This window comes from Manacus candei, unplaced genomic scaffold (assembly GCF_025592945.1).
Source record: "Manacus candei isolate 608988 ecotype Guabito, Panama unplaced genomic scaffold, ASM2559294v1 h1tg000094l, whole genome shotgun sequence".
In the NCBI taxonomy this organism is placed as follows: Eukaryota; Metazoa; Chordata; class Aves; order Passeriformes; family Pipridae; genus Manacus; species Manacus candei.
This window is the reverse complement of record NW_026138142.1, coordinates 3862892-3890498: the sequence shown is the minus strand read 5'-3', so window position 1 is coordinate 3890498 and position 27607 is coordinate 3862892. Positions and strand designations below refer to the sequence as shown.

The 27607-nt window shown below is 42.4% G+C and overlaps 1 protein-coding gene and 1 long non-coding RNA gene across 3 annotated transcripts in view; both read right to left on the bottom strand.

Moving 5' to 3' along the window:
* The window catches only part of MINDY4 (MINDY lysine 48 deubiquitinase 4), a 70527-nt gene extending 60405 nt beyond the window's left edge, over nucleotides 1-10122 (bottom strand). For both annotated transcript variants that reach the window (XM_051768352.1, XM_051768351.1), the window contains exons 1-5: nucleotides 9881-10122; nucleotides 8360-8479; nucleotides 7569-7777; nucleotides 5891-6149; nucleotides 4455-4873 (exon numbers count right to left, since the gene is read on the bottom strand). In XM_051768352.1, coding sequence (XP_051624312.1) covers nucleotides 4455-4873; nucleotides 5891-6149; nucleotides 7569-7777; nucleotides 8360-8479; nucleotides 9881-9943 — 1070 coding nt within the window. In that variant the 5' untranslated portion in view covers nucleotides 9944-10122. The remainder of the gene's footprint in view (nucleotides 1-4454; nucleotides 4874-5890; nucleotides 6150-7568; nucleotides 7778-8359; nucleotides 8480-9880) is intronic.
* Nucleotides 1-27607, bottom strand: part of LOC127461109 (uncharacterized) — a 493673-nt gene that overhangs the window by 328511 nt on the left and 137555 nt on the right. The gene's annotated exons all lie outside the window — the stretch shown is intronic.

The window sequence follows — 27607 nt, the reverse complement described above, 5'->3', positions numbered from 1 at the left end:
GCCTTTAAGTTTGCTACCTTTGACCTGAGTTTGTTCCCTCAACATCGTCTCTCCCAAGTTCCTCTGGATCTTGCAGCTTAAGAAGATAATCACAACTACAGATACGGCAATTTTTAGTTGGAATCTTGGATCAGTCACTTGAATTGGGTACTTTCAAATGTAAGTTTTTATTCCATTGAAAATCTCAAAATAAAAGAAACTGAAAAGCAGGGAATCATCCACATTTTACTTGGCCTCACACACAATGAACAAAACTAAGAGGAACAAGGGCTCAAGAAAAACAGAGGAACAGCAAGAAATACTCCTTTGAGGATGGACTATAAATGACAGCATCAAAGCTACCCAGAAGGGGTTTCAAATTCTCCAGTGAAGTGGCACTGAGACATAAATGTCGTTTTTAATTTGTTAAGTTAAATAAAATTGATATGAAGGAGCAGGGAGGAATTGCTGACATAATTCTATACGTACTTTTTGTATAACATCACCGTGTTCCAGCATTTAAAGGGTGGCTACAAAGAAGATGGAGACTCCCTTGTACAAGGAGTCACATGGAAAAGATGAGGGGCCAGGGGTACAAATTACTCCTGGGGATATTCCAACTGGACACAAGAGGAAAGTTTTTCACAATGAGAACAATCAGCCATTGGAACAATCTCCCCAGGGAAGTGCTGGATTCCCAAACATTGGACCCTTTCAACATTCAGCTGGACAGGGTGCTGGGTTGCCTTGTCTAGACAGTGCTTTTGCCAAAAGGTTGGACCAGATGATCCTTGAGGTCCTTTTCAACCTGGTGTTCTGTGATTCTATGGATTGAGAAATTAAATCATCTGCTGTTTGCTTACAGCTGAGGATACACGAAGATTTGCTGCCACCTATATATTGGTTTTTTCCTGGCTTAATTAAAAAACAATGTTATTCTAAAAAAAGGTATATAGAATCTGGGTAGGTATGCAAACTCTACAGCATGTTATACTTTATGAAGTAATCCCTCATGACATGGAAAAGAACACAATCATGGCATAAAGAACTATCATTGACCCAAGAGAACAAAGATTTCTGTTCCTCCTGCTATTATTTCTTTCATTAAAACATGTGAGTCAAAATACTGTGCATCTGCATTTCCCCACGATATTTTGTATTCCTGCCCTCTCAGTTTCTAAGCATTTATTCAATAACATTCAGCTTGTCTTCTGAAGCATGGCAGTGGTTTTACTTCAGCTTTTTCTTCTATGTAGACACAGGATGCCTTTACCCTGGCTAGGCTACAACAGCATTTTTTGCATGTGAGAAAAGAGAATGAAAAAGTAAAACAAATAGAAAGAAAAATAAAATTTATCTTTAGTTTTGTATGGGAAACAAAACCAGAATTGCAGATTCTGTGAATGAACTAGCTGTGGTTAATTCTACAGAGATTTTCAGCTACTCATCTAAATACTTAGGTTAACATTTATGTCAGAGGTGTCAGGTAACAGAAGATGGAAGAGGATCCAGACTAATATCCACTCACACATTGTAATTTTTCATGCCTCAAAATGCTCAAGTACTCTGGCCAAATCCTGAAAGGCTCTCAAACACTGCAGGATTTGGCTGAAGGGATAGAAAAGTCTCACAAGAGCCAGGCCTTATATTGTCAAGGTTTCTTTGGAGTCTCACTTCTACTCCCTGTTCCTTCCACTTAACTTCAGGAGTATCAGCATCCTGCTGCTTTCTGTGAGCGTTTTCAGGAGCTCAGAGCTCAGCAGGAATTCAAATGCTCTGCTGGCTTTAACTCAAACCAGCTGGCAGGAATGTCCCTGTATTCCTCTGGAGACAGATTTCATGGACTCTGCTTAGGAAAGAGCTCCCTCTGCTGCTCTCGCTGAGACCAAACCAGCCCTCTGAAGGAAGGGAACTATTTCAAACCCCCTCCTGCAGCAGTGGAGCACAGGATCACAGCATGTGGCACTAACTGGGGCAGTGGGGCACCTCACTATGGTCCAGTTTCTTCTTTTCAGGTCCCTCCACGATTACTGCCTAAGGTTTGGGAATGTCAGCTCAGTGCATCAGTACAGCTGAGTGAATCACAGAATCACAGAACCAGGGAATCATCAAGGTTGGAAAAGATCTCTAGTTTCATCAAGCCCAACTGTTACCCCAGCACTGCTGTGTTCACCACTAAACACTGTCCCCAAGGGTCACAATCACATGCCTTTTGAACACTTCCAGGGATGGTGACTTCACTACCTCCCTGAGCAGCCTGTTCCAATGCCTGACCACCATTCCAGTGAAGAAATTTTCCCTAATATCCAATCTAAATCTCCCCCAGCACGAGTTGAGGCCATTTCCTCTGGTCCTGTCACTTGTTATCTGGGAGAAGAGCCCAACTCCCACCTGGCTCCATCCTCTTGTCAGGGAGCTGGAGAGAGAGAGAAGATCCCCCCTGAGCCCCCTTTTCTCCAGGCTGAGCCCCCTCAGCTGCTCCTCACCAAACTTGTGCTCCAGACCCTTCCCCAGCTCCCTTCCCCTTCTCTGGACATGTCCTAAATGTCTTTCTTGCCACGAGAGGCCCAAAACCAAACACAGGATTCAAGGTGTGGCCTCCCCAGTGCCGAGCACAAGGAGACAATCATGCCTTGGTCCTGTGGCCACGCTATTCCTGATCCAGGCCAGGATGCCACTGGCCCTCTTGGCCACCTGGGCACACCTGGGCTCATGTTCAGCTGCTGCCAACCAGCACCTCCAGGTCCTTTCCCAAGGGACAGCTTTCCAGCCACTCTTCCCAAGCCTGTGGTGTTGCATGGAATTGTTGTGACCCAAGTGTAGCACTTAGCAAGTGAAGTTAGCACAAGAGTTTTCTTGGTCAGACATGGTCTTCCCAAAGAGTTTTATCCAGTTCACTATGCCTTTGACACACATAAATAATGAACTACATATTGATTATCAAATACCAGGGACACAACTGTTCTTCTCAGCTTTGTCGGGGAGCTGCCAAAGCCCACTGAAGCTGAGTTCTCTACCTCAAATAATGCTGAATGTGAGGCAATAAACCATCCTGAGACTGGAAAGGATAAAGCAATGGGTCAGTACTACATTACACAGTCAACCTTCATGAAATAAGAGTTGTGTGGAGTCAGATCCCGTTGCTTCTGCTTCCACAGTGACTTATGAGCTGGCTCTCCACATTCACATGGAATCACATGAGACTTACTAAATCCTTCTGGAAGTAGAACATCAAAGATGGGTCTGCAGGCACCAGTTCCAGTCCAGAAACAGTTGGACAGCCACTACCTGACATGCCTCAGCTTTCCAGTAAAATATATAATGGAGAACTGACTTCCTGTGAGTTTTCAGACCTCAGACTGTAGAACTTAGGCCTGTTACTCAATAATCTTGAACAAATGAAGTTAGCTAGTACAGTGTAATGCTGCTGGCTATTTTCAGTTGTTTTTGGCTCCAGACAGGAAGCAAGTACCACTCCCGGCCCATTTTTAGCTCCAGTAGATCCCCAGTTTGTTAAATCCCACAGCCCCTAACATAAAAGTGGAGAGACCTAATATATAATTGCCTCCTTCTCAACAGGGCCTCAACACACAGTATCTCAAGATTTATAAGAAATTAAATTAGGGAACAAAGTAGCAATAGAAATTTTTAAAAATCCGGCTGCAGTTTTAGAGTATCAACAAGTTTTTGCAGCACTTAAAAAAAAGGCAACAAAACCTGGCTGCTGTTAAATTTAGTAAAACAGAAATACTACTTTATGGCCCATGGAAAGGGATGTGCCTTCAGTTTATGGAGCAGCAGGTGATGTAAACTGAAAGATATTTCTACCAGTTCTAAAACACACTCACCTCCAGCACGGGGAGAGAACAAGAGCAACCCTCAGGGTGCCTGAGCCTTGTGCATCACTTTACTACTGACATCTGTGTGCCCTGTAGGATGCAGGTTTCTCTCCACCTGCTCCCGCTTTCCCATCTGTAGTAGGGGCAGAGTGGCTGGTACTCACCCCATGCTCAAAGGTGTTTGAGGACTAGTGATGAGAAGTGCTGGATAATGAGGCAGCAGATTTTATCATGCAGATTTTATACCCACATGGAAAGGGCATAGCTGCCCTGCACTGCTCAAATCCAGAGCATCTGCAGCGACTCAGAATTCCAGAGTCGTTCAACTCTCATGGATGACTCCACCTGAAGCATTTCAAAACCCAACCCAAGTCACAGCCCCACTACAAAGCCAGCTTAGAGAGATCCCAGTCTGGGTCCTACTGCTTAGGAACCCCCAGATAAACAACATCCCACGCCTCCCACTCTTAAATTCTACACAGAAAGAAAAATATATTAAAAAAAGAACAATTTAAAGTATAAGATAAAGAAAAATACATATTTGGAGCTCACAGGAAATTCTTCTAAAATTTCTATATCTATGTGAGTTAATGCAGGAGAATAAATTTAACACAATATTCTTACAAATACTCTTACCTGTGGCCTGACAACCGACTCTCACTTTTCTTGAGGGATCTCTCCCTTTTCTCTCTCCCAGACCCCGAATGCCTGTGAGGGGCACTCACTTTAAGGCTTTTTTCACTGCTGTCTGCACCAAAGCTTGGAACTGATTTTCTTTCCTCTGTCTTGGTCCTCTCTCTCTCAGACAGCAGCCTGGCAATAAAGTCATCTGGATCTTTGGGGACATTCCTTAGTTTTTCAGAGGCTGAACTCGTGTGTGAGCCTGGCACAGTCTTTGATGCAAACTCCACGTTTACTTGTGTTGGAGATCCTTTGCTTTCCTGAAAATCAGTACTTGGGACTCTCAGGTCATGTTCTTCATGCTCTTCACCCTTGACCTGTGCTGTGCTGCTTATGCTGGTGGATCTTCTTGAAAGCCTCCTTTTTTGGAGATCCTGGAAATAAGAGCCAGACATTAAAATTTTATCATCTTTAAATAAACATGAGAGGCAAAGGAAAGCTCTAGCACTAACTTCTGGGCTAAGCAATTTGCTTACTAGTAGGAATCAGGTTATAGAGTAAATCAGAATTTTTAAAAATTGATAATAAATAGAGACACACTTAAAATTTACTTAAATTTTGAACAGTATTAAAGAGGACCTACAAAATTAAAAACTGCTTTCTTTTAGCCAATGACATCAATGAAACACTTCCTAAAACCTTAACTTTGGGGTTATATCCAACTCAAGAAACCAAGACATATAAGAAATTTTACTGGAAAGTCTGCCCACCACAGGTATCTAGTCTTTATTTCCAAATCAAGAGATATACAGAAAAATCCAACTAATTAATTTAACTTCCATATGCTCTTCAGTATTATCTAAATTATATACCTAGAATATTTAAATTTCTCATTATTGCAAGCTTAATTTTACACAGGGGAAGTCCCTGTCTATATAAAAGGAGCATGAAGTAAAAAAAGTAGGCAGGTCTTTTAACTGTTTTGAAAACATTTATTGCTGGAATATGGTCTGATGATTTGATCAACTCAGAAACATACTTCTAACTGAAAGCAGTTTTCAGTTCCAAACTGCTACTGATTAAATGGGAAGTTTTGGAAAAACCTGAGTACAACAGATACTGTGAAGGTAAAAAAAGCAATTTTCCCAGGAAAATGGAAAATCCAATCTATCAAGAATTATCAAGAATGGGAAAGATTTATAAAGGAATTGGTGACCAAAATCACAGGCATGCAGGGGGTAGTTGCCTGCAGTGGTTATACCTGAAACAGTTTGAATTTCTGAATTAACCAGAACAACTTTCCTAACCTACCACATCTTTTCAGCCTGCAGATTTAACGGATTAACGTGCAGGAGTCATTTCAATATTATTTGCAAATGACTTTATTGCAGAAGGTTAGATAAAAAAAAAATCCATGGTAAGCCAAATATTTTGTAAGTGCTGGGAATCACCTCTGGTGAACTTGCTACTGGTCCAGCCATCATTCCTCTGGCAATGAGACCAGACCTGAGCTTTGACTTCTCCTTCACTGTGGATTTCGTCTCCTCGGAAATCGTTGCTGCTTTTAAATCTTCTTGACTATCTTTTAACTTTTTGTCCCCATCAGAGGGTAAGTGGCTGTTGGGTATTGTTCCTGTGTGGCACTTTTCACTTCTGTGCTGATGCCTTCTGGATGAAGGAATTTTATCCAGTGGATTCTCAACATCATATCTACAAGGAAGAAAAAGGAAGAGGTTGAAACAGCAAAATAATGCACCATTAAGTTAATGAAGACATCTACTTGGCTAAGTAAAGCACTGCTGTCAAATTAACTTATATTTTATCTAGAAATGGCACTCAAATACAGTCACCTTTCACTTAAACATCTGTATGTAGGTCTTCAGGACATTATTTCAGTGTCACTTTTATACGTCACAACTGGTTATAATATGTATAACACTTTACTCTTATGCTTACTGATTTTGATATGTAATGGGTTCAAACTGAAAGAGAGGAAATTTAGGTGAGATACACAAAAGAAATTCTTCCCTGTGAGGGTGGTGAGACTCCTGGCACAGGTTGCCCAGAGAAGCTGTGGCTGCCCCATCCCTGGAAGTGTCCAAGGCCAGGTTGGACAGGGCTTGGAGCAACCTGGTCTAGTGGAAGGTGTCCCTGCCCATGGCAGAGGGTTGGAACTGGATGGTCTTTAAGGTCCCTTGGACCCAAACTATTCCATGATTCCATGATTTCCTAGGAGGGGGCCACTTTGCTGTAGAGGGAGCGCAGGGGCCAGTTAATGGTGCTGGTCCTGCTGTGCCCTCACAGAGCAGCGTCAGGGACTCCTCTGCAGGACAAATCCATAGAGAAAGGGGGGGGAAAAAAGAGGAAGAAAAAAAGAAAAGAGGAAAAAAGTTGATTCCTTTGCCCTGCCTCCTTTTCAAATGTTGCTTCGAAGCCCAACTTAAAACATCTTGGCTTTCTTCCCCTACTAAAATGAGTTGGTGGGTTTTTTTTTAAGCACTGACACTCAGATTTAGCTGCTTTGAACATGAGTTTAGGATGAGGAATAAAATCCGATTAATTCCCTAGGAGAGCAAGCTGGGAAGGTAAATTACATTTTTGTGCCAATTTTAAAAGCTCTCTGTGGAAGCACGGGGCTGTTAGTCCTCCTTGAGGCACTAATACATGAAAAACTTGGTTACATACTGTTTTCAGGTATTCTGCAAGATGAAAACAACCTACACTATCTGTAACAACACCGAATTTAAAACATTAAGCCTTGCTTCTATGTAAGGCATGAATATACCTGCAGTTTGAGCGTAGGTGCTTTGTTTCACATCCAAACATGCTTCAATGTGAGTATTTCCAATTTATATGGCATAAAAGCTCACATTTCTATGTCCTTCAGTGACTAAAAGATGTAATTGAGATTATCAATCTTCATAATTGGTAGGGAACATAAAAGACCATTTTTGAAGGGTGGCTTGCACAGGAGATTTTAATAATCTGTATACTTAAGCTTTGTGCTACTAGGATAATACATAAAAGGTAATGTAGGCGAAGGTATAAGTGATAAAATTTTTAACACTATTTCCCTTAATTTAAAAACAAGTGAAGACACAGGACAAAGAGAAATAAATCAGACTGTACCTGGAAGCTTGAGTTTTGCTTTCATCAAGTGTAATGGCATTCCCATGCACATGATCCTCATCCAAGAGGTCGGGTGGATGGGATGTCGAGCTCTTACTCTGAGGAGCTGACAGAGTAGAACTGGAACCAGTGCTCCTGGAAGTCCCACGGTGTTCGAGGAAGTAATTAGTAATAATTTCAAGAAGTGTTTTCAGTGGGTTCTCCTTTGCCTTTCCCAAAAGAAAAATGGAGTTCTTGGTGACTATTGAAATGCTTTGTTAGTCTTACTGCAGCCTAAGACAGGATATCCTTTTTAACCTGTGCAGTAACTGAACATATTAACTATTTCCATGTGTGTACCCCAGATGTGACAGTACAAACAACCCAGGAAAATGGAAGATGTCAGCTAGAGAAGGTTAAGAGCTTGAAGGTCCTGCTGTGTTAAATGAATTAAGCATGATACAATAAAAACAATGTGTTACAGTCATTTCTTACCCTCACTTTAGCTAAACATTGCAAAGGGTGGTAACTGTGTCAGAACACTTCTTTTCTACACTGGGAGGATTTTTTGAGGTGACTTATAACAGGACTGCCTCATGCTGCTTATCAAAGGCATTGTGGTGCCTTAAGTCATGAGTGAACTGGAGATGGATATTACCCTGTCATCAGCTATTGCTGTCTACATTACATTTCAAAGGATAATAAATGCTAGAGGTTTAATTTTTATGTGCTGTGTTGTATACAAAGTCACTAATAGAAATGGGCATGTAAAGGTACTTCCACATTTTGGGAAGCACCATGTACTCCCTTACCTTGTTCTGCTTGTACAAGGAGTGCAGGTGTAGGACATTCCGAAGCTCATTCCTGTTATTGATGCTGAGCTCAGAACGTGGAAGCTCCCGGTCCATGATGGTGATGGTTTTCTTCAAACCCTGAGAAGGAAAAGTGTCAGTCACCAAACCTTTTATTCTGGATTTTGTTGGATGTAACATGAAGCTTGTGCATGGCAATAATCAGTAACCAGCTAACCCTGAGAACCTGTGCCTTAACCCAACTAATTTAAGTGGTACAATACAAGATTACTATTTTGAGAGAGAAAGCCCCAATTCCTTCCATGAAGGGTTATTGTTACAAGAAAAGGATTTGTTTTTCCGCAGATGGAGTGTCTGGCTCAGATTTAGGGAACTAAGGACAAGCTGTGGTAAATAAAGGATCATTATCACAGCTGGCTCTGATGTGTAGGAGAGGTTTGGAGGGAAGCAGTGCCCCTTGTTTTGACCCCAGGGTTGAAAATACGAATTTTGAGACAGGATGCAAATGTGAGATTGAGGTTTGTGTAGCACTTAATAAGACAGTGGCTGTTTTAATTTCTGATGCAAGCTAACTCATTCCTGCCACTGGGGGTCTGACATCAGCAACATTTCCTTAGGACTGAACATAAATACAGTAGGTATTGTCACCTGGAAATGTGAAGGTGGCTTTTCATCTGCTCAGTCCCACACTCCCCACACCCACGTGTGGTCCAAAGTTTCCTTTACAGCATTAAGAAAAGTACAATGGCCTCTTTCCTCCCCTTCTCCCTGTCTCCTTCCCCCCCAGGTAAATCTGCTTTCTGACCAGTTACTACTGAAAACTGGGGGAAAGTCACAGGTAACCAGTTTCTCTAGAACTGTTACCTCTTGTCTTTTTCCCCCCACCACCACCTAAATATTTGTCCTGGGAGGCTCTGTATGCCTCTTGTAAACACAAGGATAACGACAAAATAGATAGTTAATAGGGGGGGAAAAACCGAAACAAACAAACAAACAAACAAAACCAAACCAAAATCAAAACAAAACAAAAAAAAACCAACCAAACAAAAAAAACCCAAACCAAACCAAACAAAAAAAAAAAACACAAAAAACCCCACCAAAAAACCCACAAAATAAAAAAAAAACCCACAAAAAAACCCCCAAAAACAAAACAAAACAAAACAAAAAAAAAAAACAAAACAAAAAAAAACCAAACAAACAAACAAACAAAAAAAAAAAAAAAACCACAACACTGAAACCGTGTTTGTTAATTTAAGTTTCGCAGGCATGTGTGGGCAAGGATGGGGCTTTCTCAGACCGGGAGGAAGCTGCTTCCATCGTCAGGAATAACAAGGCACTGTGGGAAATGTAGTTCAGCAACTCACCCGAGAAGCTGTTACCCTTCAGCTCCAGCTGCTTTCACCCTGGAATATACTTCCCCCCTCCCAGCATCCCTCAATCTTTATTTTTTTTAAGCACTTAACACTTCCCACGTGTCGTTCCCATTTGGGCTAAGCTGGAGAAAAAATCAAGAGGAGTTACCTTTCTACTGAGAAATTCTCTCACCAGTGACGCGGCCACTTCTTCCACAAAGGAGTTGTCCATCTTTCAGCCCAAGCCCTGCTCGCGGGGGGGGAGATGCTTTTCACTTCTCCTCCCAACTCCCTGGAGCCCGGCGGCATCGCAGCTCCTCGGGGCGGCTGTGCCGGGCCGGCTCCCGCAGGGATGTTGCTGTGGGGACCATGTCATAGGAAGCTGGGAGAACTCCTCCCCCTGGGAAGGAAGGAAGGAAGCCGAGTAGACTTAGAATTCCGAGAGCTCGCGGTGTAGCAGCTGTGCGAGAGCCTCTGTGGTTGCTTTAAATTTACCCCCCAAAAAAAAAAAAAAAAAAAAATTAGAAGGAGAGAGAAAGGATGTTCAAATCTCAGCGAGGGAACTGATTTAGGATTGTTTCTGTCTTTAAGAAGCGTATGTAGTTGTTTGCTGTCGAATACTCCTGTGCTAATTCAACTTTTACCATATATATTCCTTTTATATAAAACAAACTAATTCATTAATTATCTTAGCAGCTTCTAAGTCAGAGAATCACAGAACTGTTTAGGTTGGAATAGACCACTGAAATCATCAAGTCCAACTGTGACCCAACACCACCGTGTCAACTGATGCCACATCCAGTCTTTCCTTAAACACCTCCAGGGACAGTGACTCCACCACCTCCCTGGGCAGACCATTCCTATGTCTAATCACGCTTTCTGTGCAGAAATTCTTCCTGATGTCCAACCTGAACCTCCTCTGGCGCAGCTGAAGTCTATATGTCCCCCTGTCCTGATGCTACCTGGGAGAAAAGCCCGACCCCCACCTGGCTACACCCTCCTGTCGGGGAGTTGTAGAGTGACAAGGTCCCCCCCGACCCTCCTTTTCTCCAGACTAAACACCCCCAGCTCCCTCAGCAGCTCCTCAAAGGACATGTGCTCCAGACCCCTCCCCAGCTCTGTTGTCCTTCTCTGGACCTGCTCCAGCCCCTCCATGTCCTTCCTGAATTGAGGGACCCAGAACTGGACACAGCACTCGAGGCCTCCCCAGTGCCAAGTACCAGGGATGAATCATCACTTCCCTGGTCCTGCTGGACACACTGTCACTGGTACAAACTAAGCTTAATCTCCCCCACTGGCTGTGTCTGGGGTGGGAGATTCATCAGCTGAATCTTTCAGGTTACACCTACTTGAGCCAATAATATGATCAAGGCAGGGATTGTGGTGAGTGACACTTTGGGCTTGGGGATCTGATGGGGGTACACTCTGGCCCAGGGTATTGACCCAGAATGGAGATTCCACAGCCTGGCCAGCCTCTTCCAAAACTTGACCACTCTTGGGTGGGTAAACTGTTTTCCTTATTGCACTAAAATTTGCTATAGCTTCTGTCTGTTTTGTCTTACCCCTTTAACTGTGCCCTCTGAGGTGAGTCTGGCTTTGTCTTTGCTTTAACCCACATTTAATAGTTGTTTACAGCATATAAAGACTTCCCAAGTCTTATATTCCCTTATTTTCACCACATGATACATGGACTCCATCAAAATTCCTCTGATGAATTCTTCCAGCATCAGGTCAGGTACAGGCTGGAGCTCTCCCAGCAGCACACCTGACCCAGGGTTCTGTGTTCTTTCCCCTTCAGAGTTCCCTAAACAACCCAGATGTTTTGTGTTAACCAACTGCACGGTTTTTTGGAGATGAGATTCCCATTCCTTGAGATTCCCTTTCCCCAGTGTCTGTCAAGATGTGATGCTGTTGAGGTACAGGGGTGCCTACCCACCTGATCCATATATCCCATCAACTTGATTATCCTCATCAGCTGCCAGGTCAGTGACAGCCCCTTCCCTTAGTGCAGCAAGTCCAATGTGGCAGCACCCACCCTTGTGCACCTAATTACTTTTTACTTAAACCATCAGCTGCATCCCTCCCACTCCAGTTTCCCAGCATCTCCACAGCTGCTGCAGATGGATTCCTAAGGCTGTTAACTGCAAATTTCCCACATATCCTTAATCTCTGCCTGATCAAAGAGCTGCTGAATGGTCACACTCTGGGGACATGGCACTCCTGTCTGTGTGGGTCTGATAATCAACAGCAACTGGGGCTGCCTTCTGGTTTTAATTAGTCACAAATGTCACTGCCCCAGCTTCAGGGTCCCTGTTGGTGACAGTCACTGCTCACCCACAGCTGGGGCAGCACGGTGTGCAGTGTAATTTGGATGGTTCAGCATCAATAGCTACTGATCATATGCAGTCTAGAATCATTCTTCTGGTTCAGGGCTAAGGGAGATGCTGCCAGTACCGTGGCATTTCCAGCCATCCAGCAAATGTGAGGTCTGGAAAGACTTCTTAAAGTTTTCTTTGAACATTGTGGTATCTGTAAATACCATTATCTTCCAGAGGGGGTAACACTTAATGGAGTGGAATAGCTCTGGCTTTTAAAAGGCACCTGGAGTGGGCTGACAACTCTTTGATAGAGAATTTGGAATACAATAAAGTCTGGTATCAGTGCAAAGTAATTAGAACACATAACATATTGCTTGTATAATTGCACACAGTGATGTGTGTGCTGCAGTTTGTTGACTCCCCTTGTTCTCTGCTCTGTGTTCTGGAAAACATAATGGCACTTAAACCTGATGGTTTATATGCTGATTAAGGTGACCTTTATTTCTCTACTTAATGCTCTGGCGTTTTTTGCAAAAATGCAGGACATTTCATTGTACAAAAAAGAAAGTGAAATGCATAAAAGTGCAGCAACTTTTTCTGATCATAAGGCATTTTTGTAAATAAGGGGATTGGTGAGTGACTGATTAGCACAGAAAGAACTTGACTGGTATTTGGGGTGCTGAGTAAAAAGCTGATTGAGCTCCTTGTTGCCAAAGCATTTTTTAGGTCCACCGTGTTTATTTTTCTGTTGCTTGTCTTTTTTACAGCTCTTGGCTCAATCAGAGGGGGGGGGGGAATGAGTGGAAAGCATGAGAAAGATACAGATGACTCAGAGCTCTGAACACACACAGAGCCACAAAATAGAGAGTAACTTCCCAGGACAGTAGTTGGAAATAAAGTGTAATGAGGAGACAGGACAGACTGCACTGACCATGTGCAGAAAGACAAATGTACTGACAAGCCCTGGCTGCACACATCAAGCCCCTTCTAACTCCTTACCTTTCTATTTATGTGTAGGTAATCTTTCCAAAAATACCTTGATCCTTACCTTCTCCTGTCTTTGGTTCCTTCCCTCAAGGGAAGGAACTTCTTAGTAAGTTTTGAATTATCCTGTGTCGTATAAACCTCCTCCTCAGTCCAAAGGGTGCTCAGGAAAACCCTTTTGTTGTATTGTTGATGTTTCTCCTGTGGCAACCCTGGAAGGAGATGCTGCTGGGGCTCTTTCTCTCCACGTAAGTTATTGAGGTCCCCTTGCCTGTTCAGCTTTGCTCCTTCAAGCTGAAGACTCCTGTGATAACTCAGAGTAGCCAGGGCATGGTATTGCTCAGGTTTTCCCATTTGCCACTCTCTCTCTGGTCTTCTTTGTGAAGATGAACCTTTTCTCACACAACCTGACAGCTCTTCCTCCCTGTGGCTTTCTCTTCTCCAGGCTGAACAAGCCCTGTCCCCTCAGGAAACTCTAACAGGACACATGCTCCAGCCCCTGCCCATGTTGGTGACCCTCTACTGAACTCAACCCAGTTGGTCAGTGTGTTCCTTGTACCAGGGGTACCAAAAATGTGTGTGACATTTCACATACGCAAACCAGGGGCGTGTGATCTAATGTGATCCAAACTCCCCAGAGCCAAGGGGGTTAATAATTCCCCTCAGGCATTTTTTCCTTGATTAATAGGCAATACTCCATTTAATATAGCCCAGGATGCCGTGAGCAGCCTTTGCTGCCAGGGCACAGTGCTGACTAGTGGGCAGGTTGCTGGTTACCAAGACCTCCACGTCATTTTCCACAGACTATTCCAAATAATCACCATCTCCTTCATCCACTCAGAAGCATGTTCCAGTAGGACTCATCATTTCCTCATAAACTGTGGGAAAGCTGACCAGCTTATTGAGCCCTGGGTAGAACTTTTGGCCTCTTTTTGAAGACAGGTGCAGCACTTGTCTTCCACCTCCCTGGAACTCCACAAGTGTTCAAAGATGACACAGCAGGGAGGTGGTGAATGCAGCAGCATTGCTGTGATATCAGTCATGTATGTGAGAGAAGCAGCACTTCTTTTAGCCCTTAAAGTCTCCTACAAGCATGAACTCTGAGTGAGCTCTGGCTTTTCTGACACCGCCTCCACGTGCCTTGGCAGTGTTTCTGAGCTCCTCCATCGTAACCCGTGTTCTCTCACAGAGCTCTAGTCATACAAGCCTCTCGTGTTGATGTACTCATGGTCTCCCTTAACCCATGTGAATGAGCAGCAAGTGCCCAAGGACTGGATGAGCCTTGGCAGTCTCTCCTCAGCATCCCTGATCCAAGCCCGGGAGAAGTAACAAATCTGCCTGGAGAGGGAGTGGTTCTTTTCCTCGTCATCTGGCTCTGAGCTCTCCACATTAAGGTGCCAGAACCCAAGGGAGAGGCTCTAAAATTATTTGGAGCCCTGATCACAACTAATGTGGGCAGATATACCATCCTGCTCTAGAGGAGTGGTTTGATTTTTGGCCACTTACTGAAATGTCTTTGGAAACAGGATGAAACTGGCCTTTGAGACTTCATGAAGAGGCTGGAACAGGTTGCCCAGAGAGGTGGTGGATGCCCCATCCTTGTAAACATTCCAGGTCAGGTTGGATAGGGCTCTGAGCAACCTAGTCTGGTTGAAGATGTCCCTGCTCATTGCAGAGGGTTGGACTGGATGGCCTTTAAAAGTCCCTTCCAACTGAAACTGTTCTCTGACTCTATGACACTTGTCTTCCTTGGAATTGCCTCAGACTAAGCTTTGCCTTGCTGGTGCCTTCCAACTCAATTCTGTAAGTCTAAGAGTGTGTATTGACAGTACAGATGCACCTGAGTGCATTTTAAGAGGTTTTCTGAATGGTGTGGTAGCATCTTGGTTGACTTGAATCTGTGCTGAACCAGTTTCTTTTCTGCTTTAAAAAAAAAAAAAATTACTCTGTGTGGCTATAATTTTACTCTACAATTTAAATCTCCTTTCTTTGTGTTGCCTCTTATAAAGGATTGATCTTTGCATGTCTGCATTATATAGATATAATTTTCTCTCCTTTGTGATTCATGTTCTGCTACTCACATGAGTAATTCCTTCCTTGTTCTCTACATTTTTTTTCCAAGATAAATTATTTCATGCAACAGTACTTGAAGTGCTACATTTTAAACATTAAATTAACCTTGGATATGAAGCATAGATCAGCAACACTCTACTAGGAGAGAATTTCTATTAAATAATTGACAGATTCTTTTAAAGCAGTGCTCAAGCTCTTGAAGGCTGTGACACCCACTTCAATTTACAGCATTTGGGATTGAGCAAAATGGTACATTTAGCTTGAACTTGGCTCATTAGTGCAGGCGTTCATTAGAAATAATTCCATTTCAGTTCCGAGGTTGTACATTTTATTTAAAAATGTAAACCAGTTTGTATTGACTGTGAACAGGAATATGGGAAATTACTATCGAGACACTGAGAAAAAAAAAAGTATGAAAATACATAGTAGGAAAGAGTGTTGCTTAAGGAAACTTGAAAGGCTTTGGAAACGTCCCCAGGTGGTTGCTGTAGGAAGCTCAGTCCTGTGCTTTGATCATCACCTGGAGGTGGCATTGCTGTGTTTCTGAGCATGGATGCTCCCTGCTCACCTCCTGGATGTGATAGCTCCTTTCCAACCCTGAGGCAACGTGGCTTATTAATGGGAGATTATTTCAAAATACAAATAAATCATGTCCATGGGATTCCCTTTCCCCAAACACTGACTGATGCCCTCACACAAATCCAGCAGCCTGGTGGGGCTGGATTTCCCCTAGAATATACGTACCAGTTCTTTCCAAATAGAAGGTATTTGTGTGCGTGCTTAAAATATCTTCTTATTCTTTACTGGAATTATGGACTCTGTCACTGCCAAGGAGGTCATTCACAAGCCCGTAATTCTAAAATACCTTCTGGAGCCCTTCTGGAGCTGGAAATTGTGTTGGCAGCACTGCAGGGCTCTGGGGGGGGCAGCAGTTTGTAGGGTGGGTGACCTGCCTTTGCCAGCAGCTTTGCAGATTCAAATTTGAGAGAATGCAGCCCAGTTCTGATGGTTTCATTAGTGTTATCACTTGGGGCCAGTATTTCTTATGTACTGCAGTTGATTCACTATAAAGGGTGTCAGAGGTGTGGGAATCTTCCCAAGGTCTCTCGTCAGAAGACCCCAGGTCAAGAAATTCACTGGGTGTTTTTTACCTACTCCCAAGTGCTCCTGTTACAATTCCTCCATCAAGCAATCCTGTTGATTCCCTAGCTGGCCTCATGCTTTTAATGTTTTTCAAGAACTTCTTACTATGAAGTGGAGTATCCATTATAAGGTGCTGTTCAAGTTAATTTCCATCCTCTTAATTTCTTGTTTAGATTTGACCTGCCGTATCTGATGCTCTTCTGTTCTCTGCATGTGGGCAAGCTTTCCACTTTTTTAAATGCTGACCTTTTCCTTCTGACAGACTTCTTAACTCCCTGTTGAGCCAAGCAAGAATTAATTGGGATTTTTTTCTTCTTTCTTTCCTTTTGGTCCATGTTTTATTTGACCTTCTAACCCAGAATTCTGTGTAGTCCTTCAGTTGTTTGTAGATATGATAGTTCCTACCTTTGGGGCTGTTCTTTTCATCTTTTTTCTTGCTTATAGCATTGTTTTTACATTGTTCCATTTCTCCACATTTTTTTATCTAGTGCTTTTTTCACTCACCCACTCTTTTCTATAACAACCTAATTGTGTTGTGAACATCACTAAAGAGCAGCTCTTCCAGTGATTCCACTTGAACTGGTTTCAAGCACCACTTGAGTCTAAATCCAAGACAGTGTCTTTCATGTGGATTCCTGCATAGGTTCTTCTAGAAGTTTTGGGTTTGCAGCTCTTGCTGATGAATCACCCACCCACTCTGTGTGTAGGTGATTTAACTCCTTATTGCTACTAGTCCAGTATTCCAATATTTACACTTTCTGTGCTCAGCATTTCATGATCACTGTCACTGCCCTGATGGGGATCAGCAGTGCTAAACTGGAATTAGACTATGAGATTCCTAACCCCAAGGATTCTTCCATGCTTCCCTTTTCCTGCAACATCTTCATGCTGTTACACTACAAATTCTCCAGATCCCGTTGTTTGACTGGAGCACAATTTGCCTGTTTGAGGCTGCTGCAGTCCCAGCCCTGGGTTCAGGAAGATGGACCCAGTGCTCCATGCAGCCACATCTTTCCTCATGTCTCCATTCTAGGTCAAAACCTCTCCAATTCATGTAGAACATCACCATGGCACAGATTTACCTTCCTCTGAGCCACCTGCTGTGCCAGCCAGTTAGTCCCTGTTTGCACACCCTGGCGTTTAATGTTTGTGGGTGTAAAGTAGGTAACAGGTCTGATGGGAGCCTGCTGTGCCATCTCCCTCCAGAGAATCTGTTATTTAAAGAGGAGACTTGCAGGTATCCTCTTGTTGTCTGTGTTTGTCCGACCTATCTTCATTTAACTGTTAGAAATCAGAGGGAGAAATGACTGGAAGAGTAAAAACAATAACAGCAAGAAATTTCTCAAAGCTTTTCAAGGATGAGATGTTAACTGATGCTTAAAAGCTATTACAGTGCTTTTCTGCTCAGGACTGCTGCTGTAAATCACTGCTGCAAAAATGAGCCTCTCAAAAATTATACATGAAGAATGCACTCTTAAGGAAAAATACACTAAAATACCACCCACCCTCTGAATATTTCAATATCAAGGTAACTTTCTGCTGGTGTGTTGACTGAAACCAGCAGAATCCACAAGTGGATTCTGTTTATCTTGCTGTGTATTGTTCATTAAGTGATTAAATTAGAATCACAAAAGCACAGAATGGTTTGGGTTGGAAGGGACCTTAAAGATCATCTAATTCTAACCCCCTGCTATGAGCAGGGACACCTTCCACTAAAACAGGTTGCTCCAAGCTCCATCCAACCTGGCCTTGAACACTTTCAGGGATGGGGCAGCCACTAAGTAGGACCTCTGATGAAGCCAACTTACTGGCTGGAGTGGCTGGAATTCCTTTTTCCTGCTCTTCAGGTGCTCTCCTGCTGACCTGTAATCCCTCTTCACGTGCTGACCATCTATTATTGGCCCTGGCATCACACTGGTAGGAATGGGATGGATTGAAGTTCCTCTCTCCCATCAACTTTAATTCAAAGCCCTTATCATTATGGCCCCTGTTGTTGTAGCCCCTGTTATTAGAACAAATCAAAAGACTTGTTTTAATAAGTGACATGTTGGAGATGGTTTGGATTCCTCCAGTGTGGTTTGGCTAATATTTTTTTAAGAAATGTTTTGATGTTGGATTAAAAAGCTGTTTCATTTTGTAAAAAGAAAAGGGATGGCACTGTCCTTTTTTTTTTTCCTCCACATTCTTCACTCTCAATCAACTGAAGGAGAATTGGGAACAAAGGACAGGGCTTCAAAAACCCTTCCCTCCTATACTGCCTGATAGTCTTGGCTATTTTTCTAAAGGTCTGCATAGTATTTCAGAGTTACAAACAATGAGCAAGTAATCACAGAGTTGCCAGACCCAGTTTGAAATACAGTATCACAATCCTTTGTATAAGTCATAAACTGTGAGTTATGGCATTGTTTCAGTCTGGAACTTCATCCATCTTTTTGTCTCTCTCTCCTGGTAAAGCAGTCCTGGTTTAATGGGAACCTCAGCTTTCTGCTACGGAAAAGGTACGAAACACAGGTAGGAATTAAATTTCTTAGAAGCACACAAGTGAAAGCCAACAATATGTGCTTGTCTACCACTGAGTTTTATAATTGCATCTAAGGTCTTGAGAGGAAGGAGCTGTGTAATTTATAATATTGCTGTAATATTTCATGTGGGAATATGATGGATGCCTTGTTCTTCCTGAGCCCTGTTGTTAAGGAACTGCTGGAATCCTGAAGCAGACCTCACTGTTAACTGCACTCCTGTGTGTAATTACATGTGTGTCTTTTTTGTACAGTGTTGTTATTAGTTTCCTAATATCAGGTTATCGTATTCCGGTGAATATTGCACTTTAAACAGCTAAAAACTAATTTAATCAAAATCTCTGGGACTGTTTGCTAATGCAAATGTTGAGGAGCAGGAGTCAGAGAACGTTGTCTCACCTTAATACTTGGAAAACAGTTATGGACAAATGTTTGTCGTTATCCTGTTGGAAATATGGAATCAATACAGCTGAAGAGCAGGACTGTACTTGGGGCATTCACACAACACCTGATAACAGCAGGCTTTGTTGCTCACTGTTTGTGCAACCCTTACATGGCAGCTGATATCCTATTTTTCCTGTATTCTCCCCTTTTTTTCCCATCCTGTCCTACTGGATGAGTGTCCTGATGTCTCCTGAGATTCTTACAGAACTCTGTTGTCCTACTGTGTTTAGAGCAGAAGAGAACACAGGATATGGATGGATGCCTTTCTTATCAGCCAACCTCTCTTCCCTGGAGCCTATTTTAGATGACTATGCTAAAATCAAACTTTTTTTTCCAGTCTGTGATCTGCATTTTTGGTTTTCTAGAGCAGCTGTGCTTCCTGAGACCATAATACCATGGAAACAAGCTTCATTGGCTTGAATCTGTGGTAACTTGGATGTCTTGCTTAGAATGCTGAAATTATGACACTCTTGATCTGAATTGAAGTTCTTTAGTGAAAAAACATATCCATGCCTTGAGTCTCTAGATTCACAAGCACACCACAATGGCAGATCTCTCAAATATTCATCTAATATCATCATTCTTCTTCATCTAATAGGCTCTTTCATCTCATGTCCATGCTTGGTCTTTGTCCAGGGACTTTAAAAAGTTGTCAACTGAGACCTTGGGCTTTACCAGATGTGGATGTTCTGCTCAGCAGCTGGTCCAGCTTAAAGTTTAGTAGCAAAACTCAGAGTTGACATTCCCTGGTGAAGCACCCACTGTCCTGGTGCCTCCACTGCTTGCACTGAGACCTACAGATGTCTGTGGTTGGTGGTCTGCTCTTCAGCTGCCAACACTTAAGTGACCCTCAGACACACAGAACAGAGGAGATCTCACACAAAATATAAAAGATTAGGCTTTAACACAGGGCAGACTGTGGTGGTGAGGCACAGGGTCAGTCAGACGAGGGTGATGACCTGTTCACATGTGGCAAATCCTGTTTATTTCCCCCTTTCCCCAGACACTTTGATCTCTTCCTTTCTCCACTCCTGCATCCTCCTAAATGAACAACCCATCCCTAATTACCTTTCCCCCATGGGTTTAGTGTATCTGCATCCAAATTTAGTATTTCTGAAAGTTACCCAGGTCATTCAAGCCTTATGTGGATGGCATTACCTGGGTCTGGCATTACCTGGGTCTGGCATTACCTGAGTCTGGCATTGCCCGGCTCCTGGTGGTCTTGAAAGATCCTGGTCCTTAAATGGTACCTCTGGAATTTGCCCATCCCTCACATAACTCCCCCTTCATCGAGTGTTAAATCCACCCATCCTTCACAGCATAATTTTCTTCACTTTTTCACTCTGTTATTTATGTTCAGCAGTTTCTTATGTCGCGTCCAGTAGTTTTTCGTGGTCTATTCAGTTAATAAACCTCAGCCCAGGGCCCAGACATCTTCTTAAAGACCTTAACAAAAGCACTGTCAGTTTGGTGGTCACGTAACTGTTTTTTCCCTCTCAGAGATCCAGAGAAACTGATAAAGTCCATGGGAAGATTTCACATCTTCTGAATGGTCTCCAGTACCTGCAGTATGGCTGTGTGGAAAATCAAGAGTGTATTTTACTGTTTAAATAGGAATTGACACTGTTGCCAGGAAAATAATTAACTCCAAACCAGTAGTGAACAATAGCATTCTTTGGATCATAGACTGAGGAATAAACAAAATGCAGAATAAATTACAGGGGCAAAACACATGCTCTGACTGTCAAGTCGATTTTCAAATGTCCTTTTTCTCTTTTAAGATTTTTTTTCCCTTAGGATACAACATATGTTTAATACAAGAATATGAATCAGAAGAATGCAGGAGATGTTTTATTTTTCTGTGCATATCATTGCCAGTAAAATAAATTGTTTCTTTATCCCTATCACACTTTTACTGGCTTTGATGGATTTTGTAGGGCTCCTGTTCCAGACTAGCCTTGCTCTTATATCTCCTTTTAAAACCTTACCCTCAAACATCACTTCTTGCAGAATCTAGTTGTTCTGATTGAGATATAAATAAGAAATTTTGAATTGAGATTAAGATCCCCTTTCTTTTTTTTTCCTTCGGGAGAGGTTTTTACGAAGGGCTTAAGAAGATGGAGCAACCACAAGACCCCACCTTAACATCCTTTCAGACACCTTTAAAGCTGTTAAGACTAAATCAAAGTACTCTTCTTGCTCAACTTTTACCCTCAAATTTCTCAGTCCATCTCAAGCTTTTCCTCCTCCTCTGGGTTTTGAATTCAAGTATGAATTGATCACTATCATCTCAGGCCAAATTGTAGCTGATCTGTTTGTTTTACACCCAGTTACACTGCGTGATTGGCAGTTTCCTTGGTGCCATCCTATTGCCCCTTTTCTAAAGTATAAATACCTGCATGTCTTTGGAGCAGTTTTGTCTCAGGTAAATAACAATGTCCCCTCTCCTGTCTCTGCAGGGTGGCTGTTCAGTGCTCTGCAGGCTGCAAGACACTCTTCTTCCCTCAGAATGTGCAACCACCTTTTTATCCATTAAGGAATTCACCTGCTGTGGACAACGTGCCCAGTGGCTTTTTTTTGTTCTTTTCAGCAATGAGCAAACTGCACAAGGTTTTACATCTGTCCTTGAAAAGCTTTTCCTACTGTAGTTTTCAAAGGCTCTTTTTGTGGTTTTCAAAGGCTTGACATCTTCTTTTCCTTCTTTCCTTTTCTAGAGTGCATCATCATGGATTCAGAGAATCCCAGAATGGTTTAGGTTGGGACCTAAAAGGGACCTTAAAGACCATCCAGTTCCACCCCCCTGCCATGGGCAGGGACACCTTCCACTAGCCCAGGTTGCTCCAAGCCCCATCCAACCTGGCTTTGGACACTTCCAGGGATGGGGCAGCCACAGCTTCTCTGGGCAACCTGTGCCAGGGCCTCAGCACCCTCACAGGGAAGAATTTCTTCCTAATATCCAATCCAACCTTGCCCTCTGGAGTGACCTTGTCCTGTCACTCCATACCCTGGCATCAACTTGAATGCCTGAAATGTATTATTTTATCGGGAATGAAAGTTAATAAAGGCAGAAAGAGGAAGAAAAATTAGAAAAGGCATCTTCATGCAGACTTTATTTATGTAAATGGATTTGTTTCTGAAAACCAGGTCATGAATGAATTGAGAATTTCTTATAAATCCCCCATAAAATGCTTTGGATTTTTAGCTGTTGCTTTTTTCCCCCTCTCCTTTCCTCTGTCTTGTGCCTTAAGCTGAAGGTAATGAGTAAAATCCTCACTAACAATTTGCTGTGGATTTTCCATGATAAATGTTGCCAAACTTGGAGTCTGCAAAATAAACAGAAATTTACTGATATTAATTGACATCAGAATGCACATCAAAACATTGCAGTATGTTCAGTTTGTTGTAAAATGGGAGAGCCAGATGAGTAATTATTTGTTAAATACTAACAAAAGAAATCAGAGTTTAAGTAAATGATTATTGGCTTCAATATAGAAAAGTTGGACAACTGAAATGGTTTATGAATATGCTAAGTAAAACATGAAGGGTTTTTTGGTTCCTCACTGCAGTGTGACATTAAAACACTAGAGAGAGCTCATGATTCATGGTTTCTTATTTCCGGAGGCTTATTTAGAGAGCTGAGCCTCCTCATGTTCTCCTAACCATAAATAAAAGGGAAACTTTCAATTAAATATTGCCTTTTACTCCATATTATAGCAAATTCTTTGGCTAATAAAGTTGAAATTTAATTTAATGCAAGACTTCAATGCTCTTCTCAATAATGAATTAACAAAATGCTGGTTTTTCCGGATCTCATCTGCTGCTTATTCAAAATATTATTTTTTTTTCCTTCCCAGTAGCTGTTCCAGGTGTTGGGAACCCATTTAACACAGCTTTTTTTTCCCCCTTTTTCCCCTTCTGGGAGCAGCACAGGCTTTTGAGTGTAACGTTAGAATTTTTATCATGCATTTTTGGAATATCTTCCCTGTCATAGTGGTCCCAACTATTCTAAATTTCCGCTGTGGTTTTTGGGAACATTTGGGTAAATGAACCACAAGCAGGAGCAGCATTTCCGTTCCTTGATTGGATGAGCAGCTCTGGCATGAACAACATACTTGTGTGTGTACAGAGAGTCTCTGGAGCCTCAAATATGCACCCCTGAGATCTCCAAACTCATTTCTTGTGAGTGTTTCTGCTAAAAAAAGGAATGCTTGGATATTTGCAATCCAAAGGCTGTCTGTCCCAGGCTCCTGCAGGAATCCAAGCCCGGTTGCAATTGTTACACAGAAGCTGGAATCAGTTCTAGCCCACAATTCACAAACTTGTTTGGGTTTTGTGCCCAGGCTGTGTGACCAATTTAATTTTATTAAGAGCTGCAGAAGCTACACAGCAATTAAAAATGGTTAATATTTGGATTGAGAAATAAGGCTGAAGTTGGTTTTCAGGCCTTGTGTATGTTAAGAACAACCATATGGTTTCCGTGGTTGCTTTCCTGGCCATTTTTTCAGTCCCCAGCATTGCTACCATCAAAAACAAGGCAACTGTGCTCTGTATTTGCACCCCAACCCTGGATAATGGCAAGTTCCCACATGGTCTTTTAAAATACATTTGACTCAGAATTGGATTAATTGATCCAGACTACTCCGGCAGGATTTGGAATCCAACCTTTGCAGGTAATTCCATGATTTGGAGCACCAAGAGGATGAAATCCTGTTGTTTTGTAGACTAGTTCTATCCAGGTTGGTCTAATGAAAGGCCTCCCTGCCCACAGCAGGGAAATTGGAACTAGATGATCTTTAAAGTCCCTTCCAACCCAAACCATTCTACAGTTCTATATTTCTGTGGTACTGGATATTTTACAAGAAGGTGAAAGACAATCTGCAGTGGACAAGTCTGACTAAACTTTGCTTCTATTCTTAAATATACTTTTAATGCCACCCAGCAGACCTTGTTTTGATTGGATTCTGTCTTACATTAACAGCAGTTCCGATGGTGAGGGCATCCATCCATACCTAAAAGAGTTTAAAACCAAAGATTCACAGAAATTGAGTAAGGAGTGAGTTCAGTGAGGTACATAAAGAGTTTGGGTTTGAGAAGAATTCACAACTCGTCTCCATCTCTCGCACATCAGCCTGGGTCACACAGGTTTTGGTGCCCAGATGAGCCTCGAGAAGAGATGATTAGTTTGTATTCTACCATTTTACCAACAACTTTCCCTGTGTTTTGGATCAGGCTGAGGGAGAAAGGCTTCCCAGGAGTGGGCTGTAAGTGCAGGAGGTCGGAGCACAGCACTGTACTTGCTTCCAAAGAGGTGTCTGTAGCCTCTTTATTTTCTTTCACTGTTTGTGGATGTTCTCAAAGTTTAGTCCTTTATTTTTTGAGACATGTTCTCCTTCTCGTGTTTATGAATGAGCAAATATCTATTTACTCCAGCGTGGATAAGGGGCTGTAAGGTCACAGTTGCTGCTGACGTGAATGTCATTTCTTCTGATTGCTCTGTTTTTCAGGGTGTTTATTCCCCTCTAACAATGCTGTTCCTTTTTTGAACAACTGTTCTCATTAGTGTTATGTTCTTTAATGATAATGTCTAATTGTTATAGCCTCTGCCTCCCCCAGTGTTCATCCAGATGCGTGGGGAGGTTTTGTTTGTGGTACGGGATTGTTCAGTGAAAACATTAATAGGAGTGGCATTGAATTGGGAAGTGAAGTGGGGATTAAATAATTGATTACAACAGGAACATTCAATTGAAATTAGGTACAGCTAAATTCAGGAGAATGTGAGGGAAGCAAAAATTATTTTTAATTGTGTTTCTGGAGAAAAGGTAAAGCCAAGTCTTTCCACTTCAGACAGTCTGTGATTTACAGTTAACGTACAACTAAAACATTCAGGTGTTAAGACCATTCATCTTCTATGATATCAAACTTGTATTTCGTCTCCAATGTCAGTTTTGTTCTTCCCTCCTGTAAGGGACAATCCTTGAACCTTCAACCCCTTTCAAAATTCAGAGGTATTTAAAATTTGGATTTTAAATGTTTTGTGCCTCAGGGGTTGTTCCTACTTCACATGTTCATCTAATCTGAAGGAAGACCTTGAGATCTGTCCAACCATCAAAGGTATTGGAATTTGCTCTTCTGAAGAAACATTGAAATTTTTCACTGGGGGGAAGGGCAAGGTAAAATTCCAATGGAAATTGTATCCTGCCTTTCTAGCAACCCTAGCAAGCATTTCTTATCCTGTTTCTATTCTTACTGAAGTCATGCCTTCAATATTAAAAGCTTGTTATAAATTACAAATGTCCAGAAGGAAGCTTTGAAACATTTGTGTCTCTAAAATATTCCTGTGCTGTCTTTAGGATCATCACTCAAACTTTATCAAAAATATCTACGGTCTTATGTTCATGTTTTTTGAGAGAAGCTAATTATAGATTTTTTTTGATTTTTTTTTTTTTTTTTTTTTTTTTGGTGGAGGCACAAAGCCAAGATCATCATTGCAAGGTTGCACAGTTTGTTGCCTGTGTAGGCCTGGGGAGCAGATGGAGGAAGATATAGGGACTCTCTCAAGCAGAACTGGCTGGGAAACAGTACATCTGCTTTGTGAAAAATAGGGACGCCTTGGAATACGTGTGGATGCTTGTGTGGAGCTGGGCATGGTGCTTCCATGATGGACTGGGGGGAGAAAGCAGCTTTCCCACAACAGCAGGTTTCACTGTCACAGATAAACTCACAGTGATGTCAGATGCTGTGTTTGGAGCGAGATCTGAGCCCAGGAGTTGTTGTCTCAGAGTGACAGAACGCTGGGAGGGGGGAGATAAGGAAAAGTGTGCTTGCATGTGCAATTTGCTTTAAAGCTTTTTTAGTTAGTCTTCCTTATTTTTTAGCATTTTGAGGGAATAATACTTTTAGCCTAAAATTTCATAAGGGTGTGTAGTGATAGGACAAGGGGACATGGCCTTAAGCTGAAGGAGTGCAGGTTTAGATTGGATATTAGGTAGAAATTCTTCCCTGTGAGGGTGGGGAGGCCCTGGCACAGGTTACCCAGAGAAGCTGTGGCTGCCCCATCCCTGGAAGTGTTCAAGGCCAGGTTGGATGGGGCTTGGAGCAACCTGGACTAGTGGAAGGTGTTCCTGCCCATGGCAGGAGGGGTGGAACTGGATGAGCCTTAAGGTCCCTTCAAATCCAAACCATTCTATGATTCTATGAAAATGTCTCTGAAGAACTCCTGTACTAGGTTTTTAATAAATTCTGATCCAACCTTAGCTTCATCTCAGTTACACATCTCAGTTACTTCACACTGAAGGAACTTCCATGGTTCTGGCACTGAAGATCCTCTTCACATGACTTCAGCTTGACAGGATGAAGGGTCTTGGTTGAGTCAACCTTTCCTCTACTTGACAAGGTTGTAGGAAATGCAGAATTATAGGATTGTGTCTCTGCTTGTTCGAATTATAGAGCCATTTAGGTTGGAAGGGATCTCTGGAGGTCTCAAGTCCAACCCTGGTTCCAAGCAGGATTCACTTCCAAGTCAGATCATGAGGCTTGAGGTTTTTATAAGCTGAGTGCTGAAATCCCCAAGGATAGAAATTCCACAGGCACCTGTCCCAGTGCTGCACCAGTCTCATGTTGAAAACAGCTGTTCCTTATATCCTCCCAAAATCCCCTTGGTGCAGTTTGCGTCCGTTGCCTCTTGTCCTTTTGGCGTTCACCTCTGAGGATGGTCTGGTTTTGTCTTCCCTATAACCTTCCACTGGATAGCTGAGGGCAGAAATTTGATTCCTTGCAATAATCTTTCTAATTTGATGCCATTGGAACAGAAAAGGAGGATGAATGCAGCCAAAGGAACACTCGAGTTGCCCATATATTCATGGACATTTCTGGTTGTTGATCCAACAGAACAGATTTCATTAGCACACCCATATCCCCCAGGTTAATTCCTCTAAGCAATGCACTCGAGAGAGTGGAATTTTCCTGCCTTTTTTTTTTTTATTTTAACTGTTCTAAATTAGATAATTACTTAGAGCCCTGACAGATTTACAAGAGTAATTGCCTAATTTTATGATGCAGCGCTATTGAAAACAAAGATTACTTGATCTAAATCACGTCTTGAAAAGCAAAGTCTTGCTGAAAGTGCTTGAATAACACCTGAGAAATACACTACCTAAAGTCCAGCAGGTCACTGGGGAAGAACCAGTTTAGCAGCTGGCCAAGCCAGCTCCTGGGAGTAATCGCAGAGAACTGGAGATGCACAAAACATGAGACCCCTCGATACACAGAGAAGGAAAGGAAGTGGAGGGCAACCGAGAGGACACAAGTAAGGAGATCCAGAATAGTGTTTGATTTAAAGGCCTTGATGAACCCTTCATGCTAGTCAGCAAGCTGAGTTCAATTTCCAACAGACTTCTTATTTTCTCTATTTTTCTC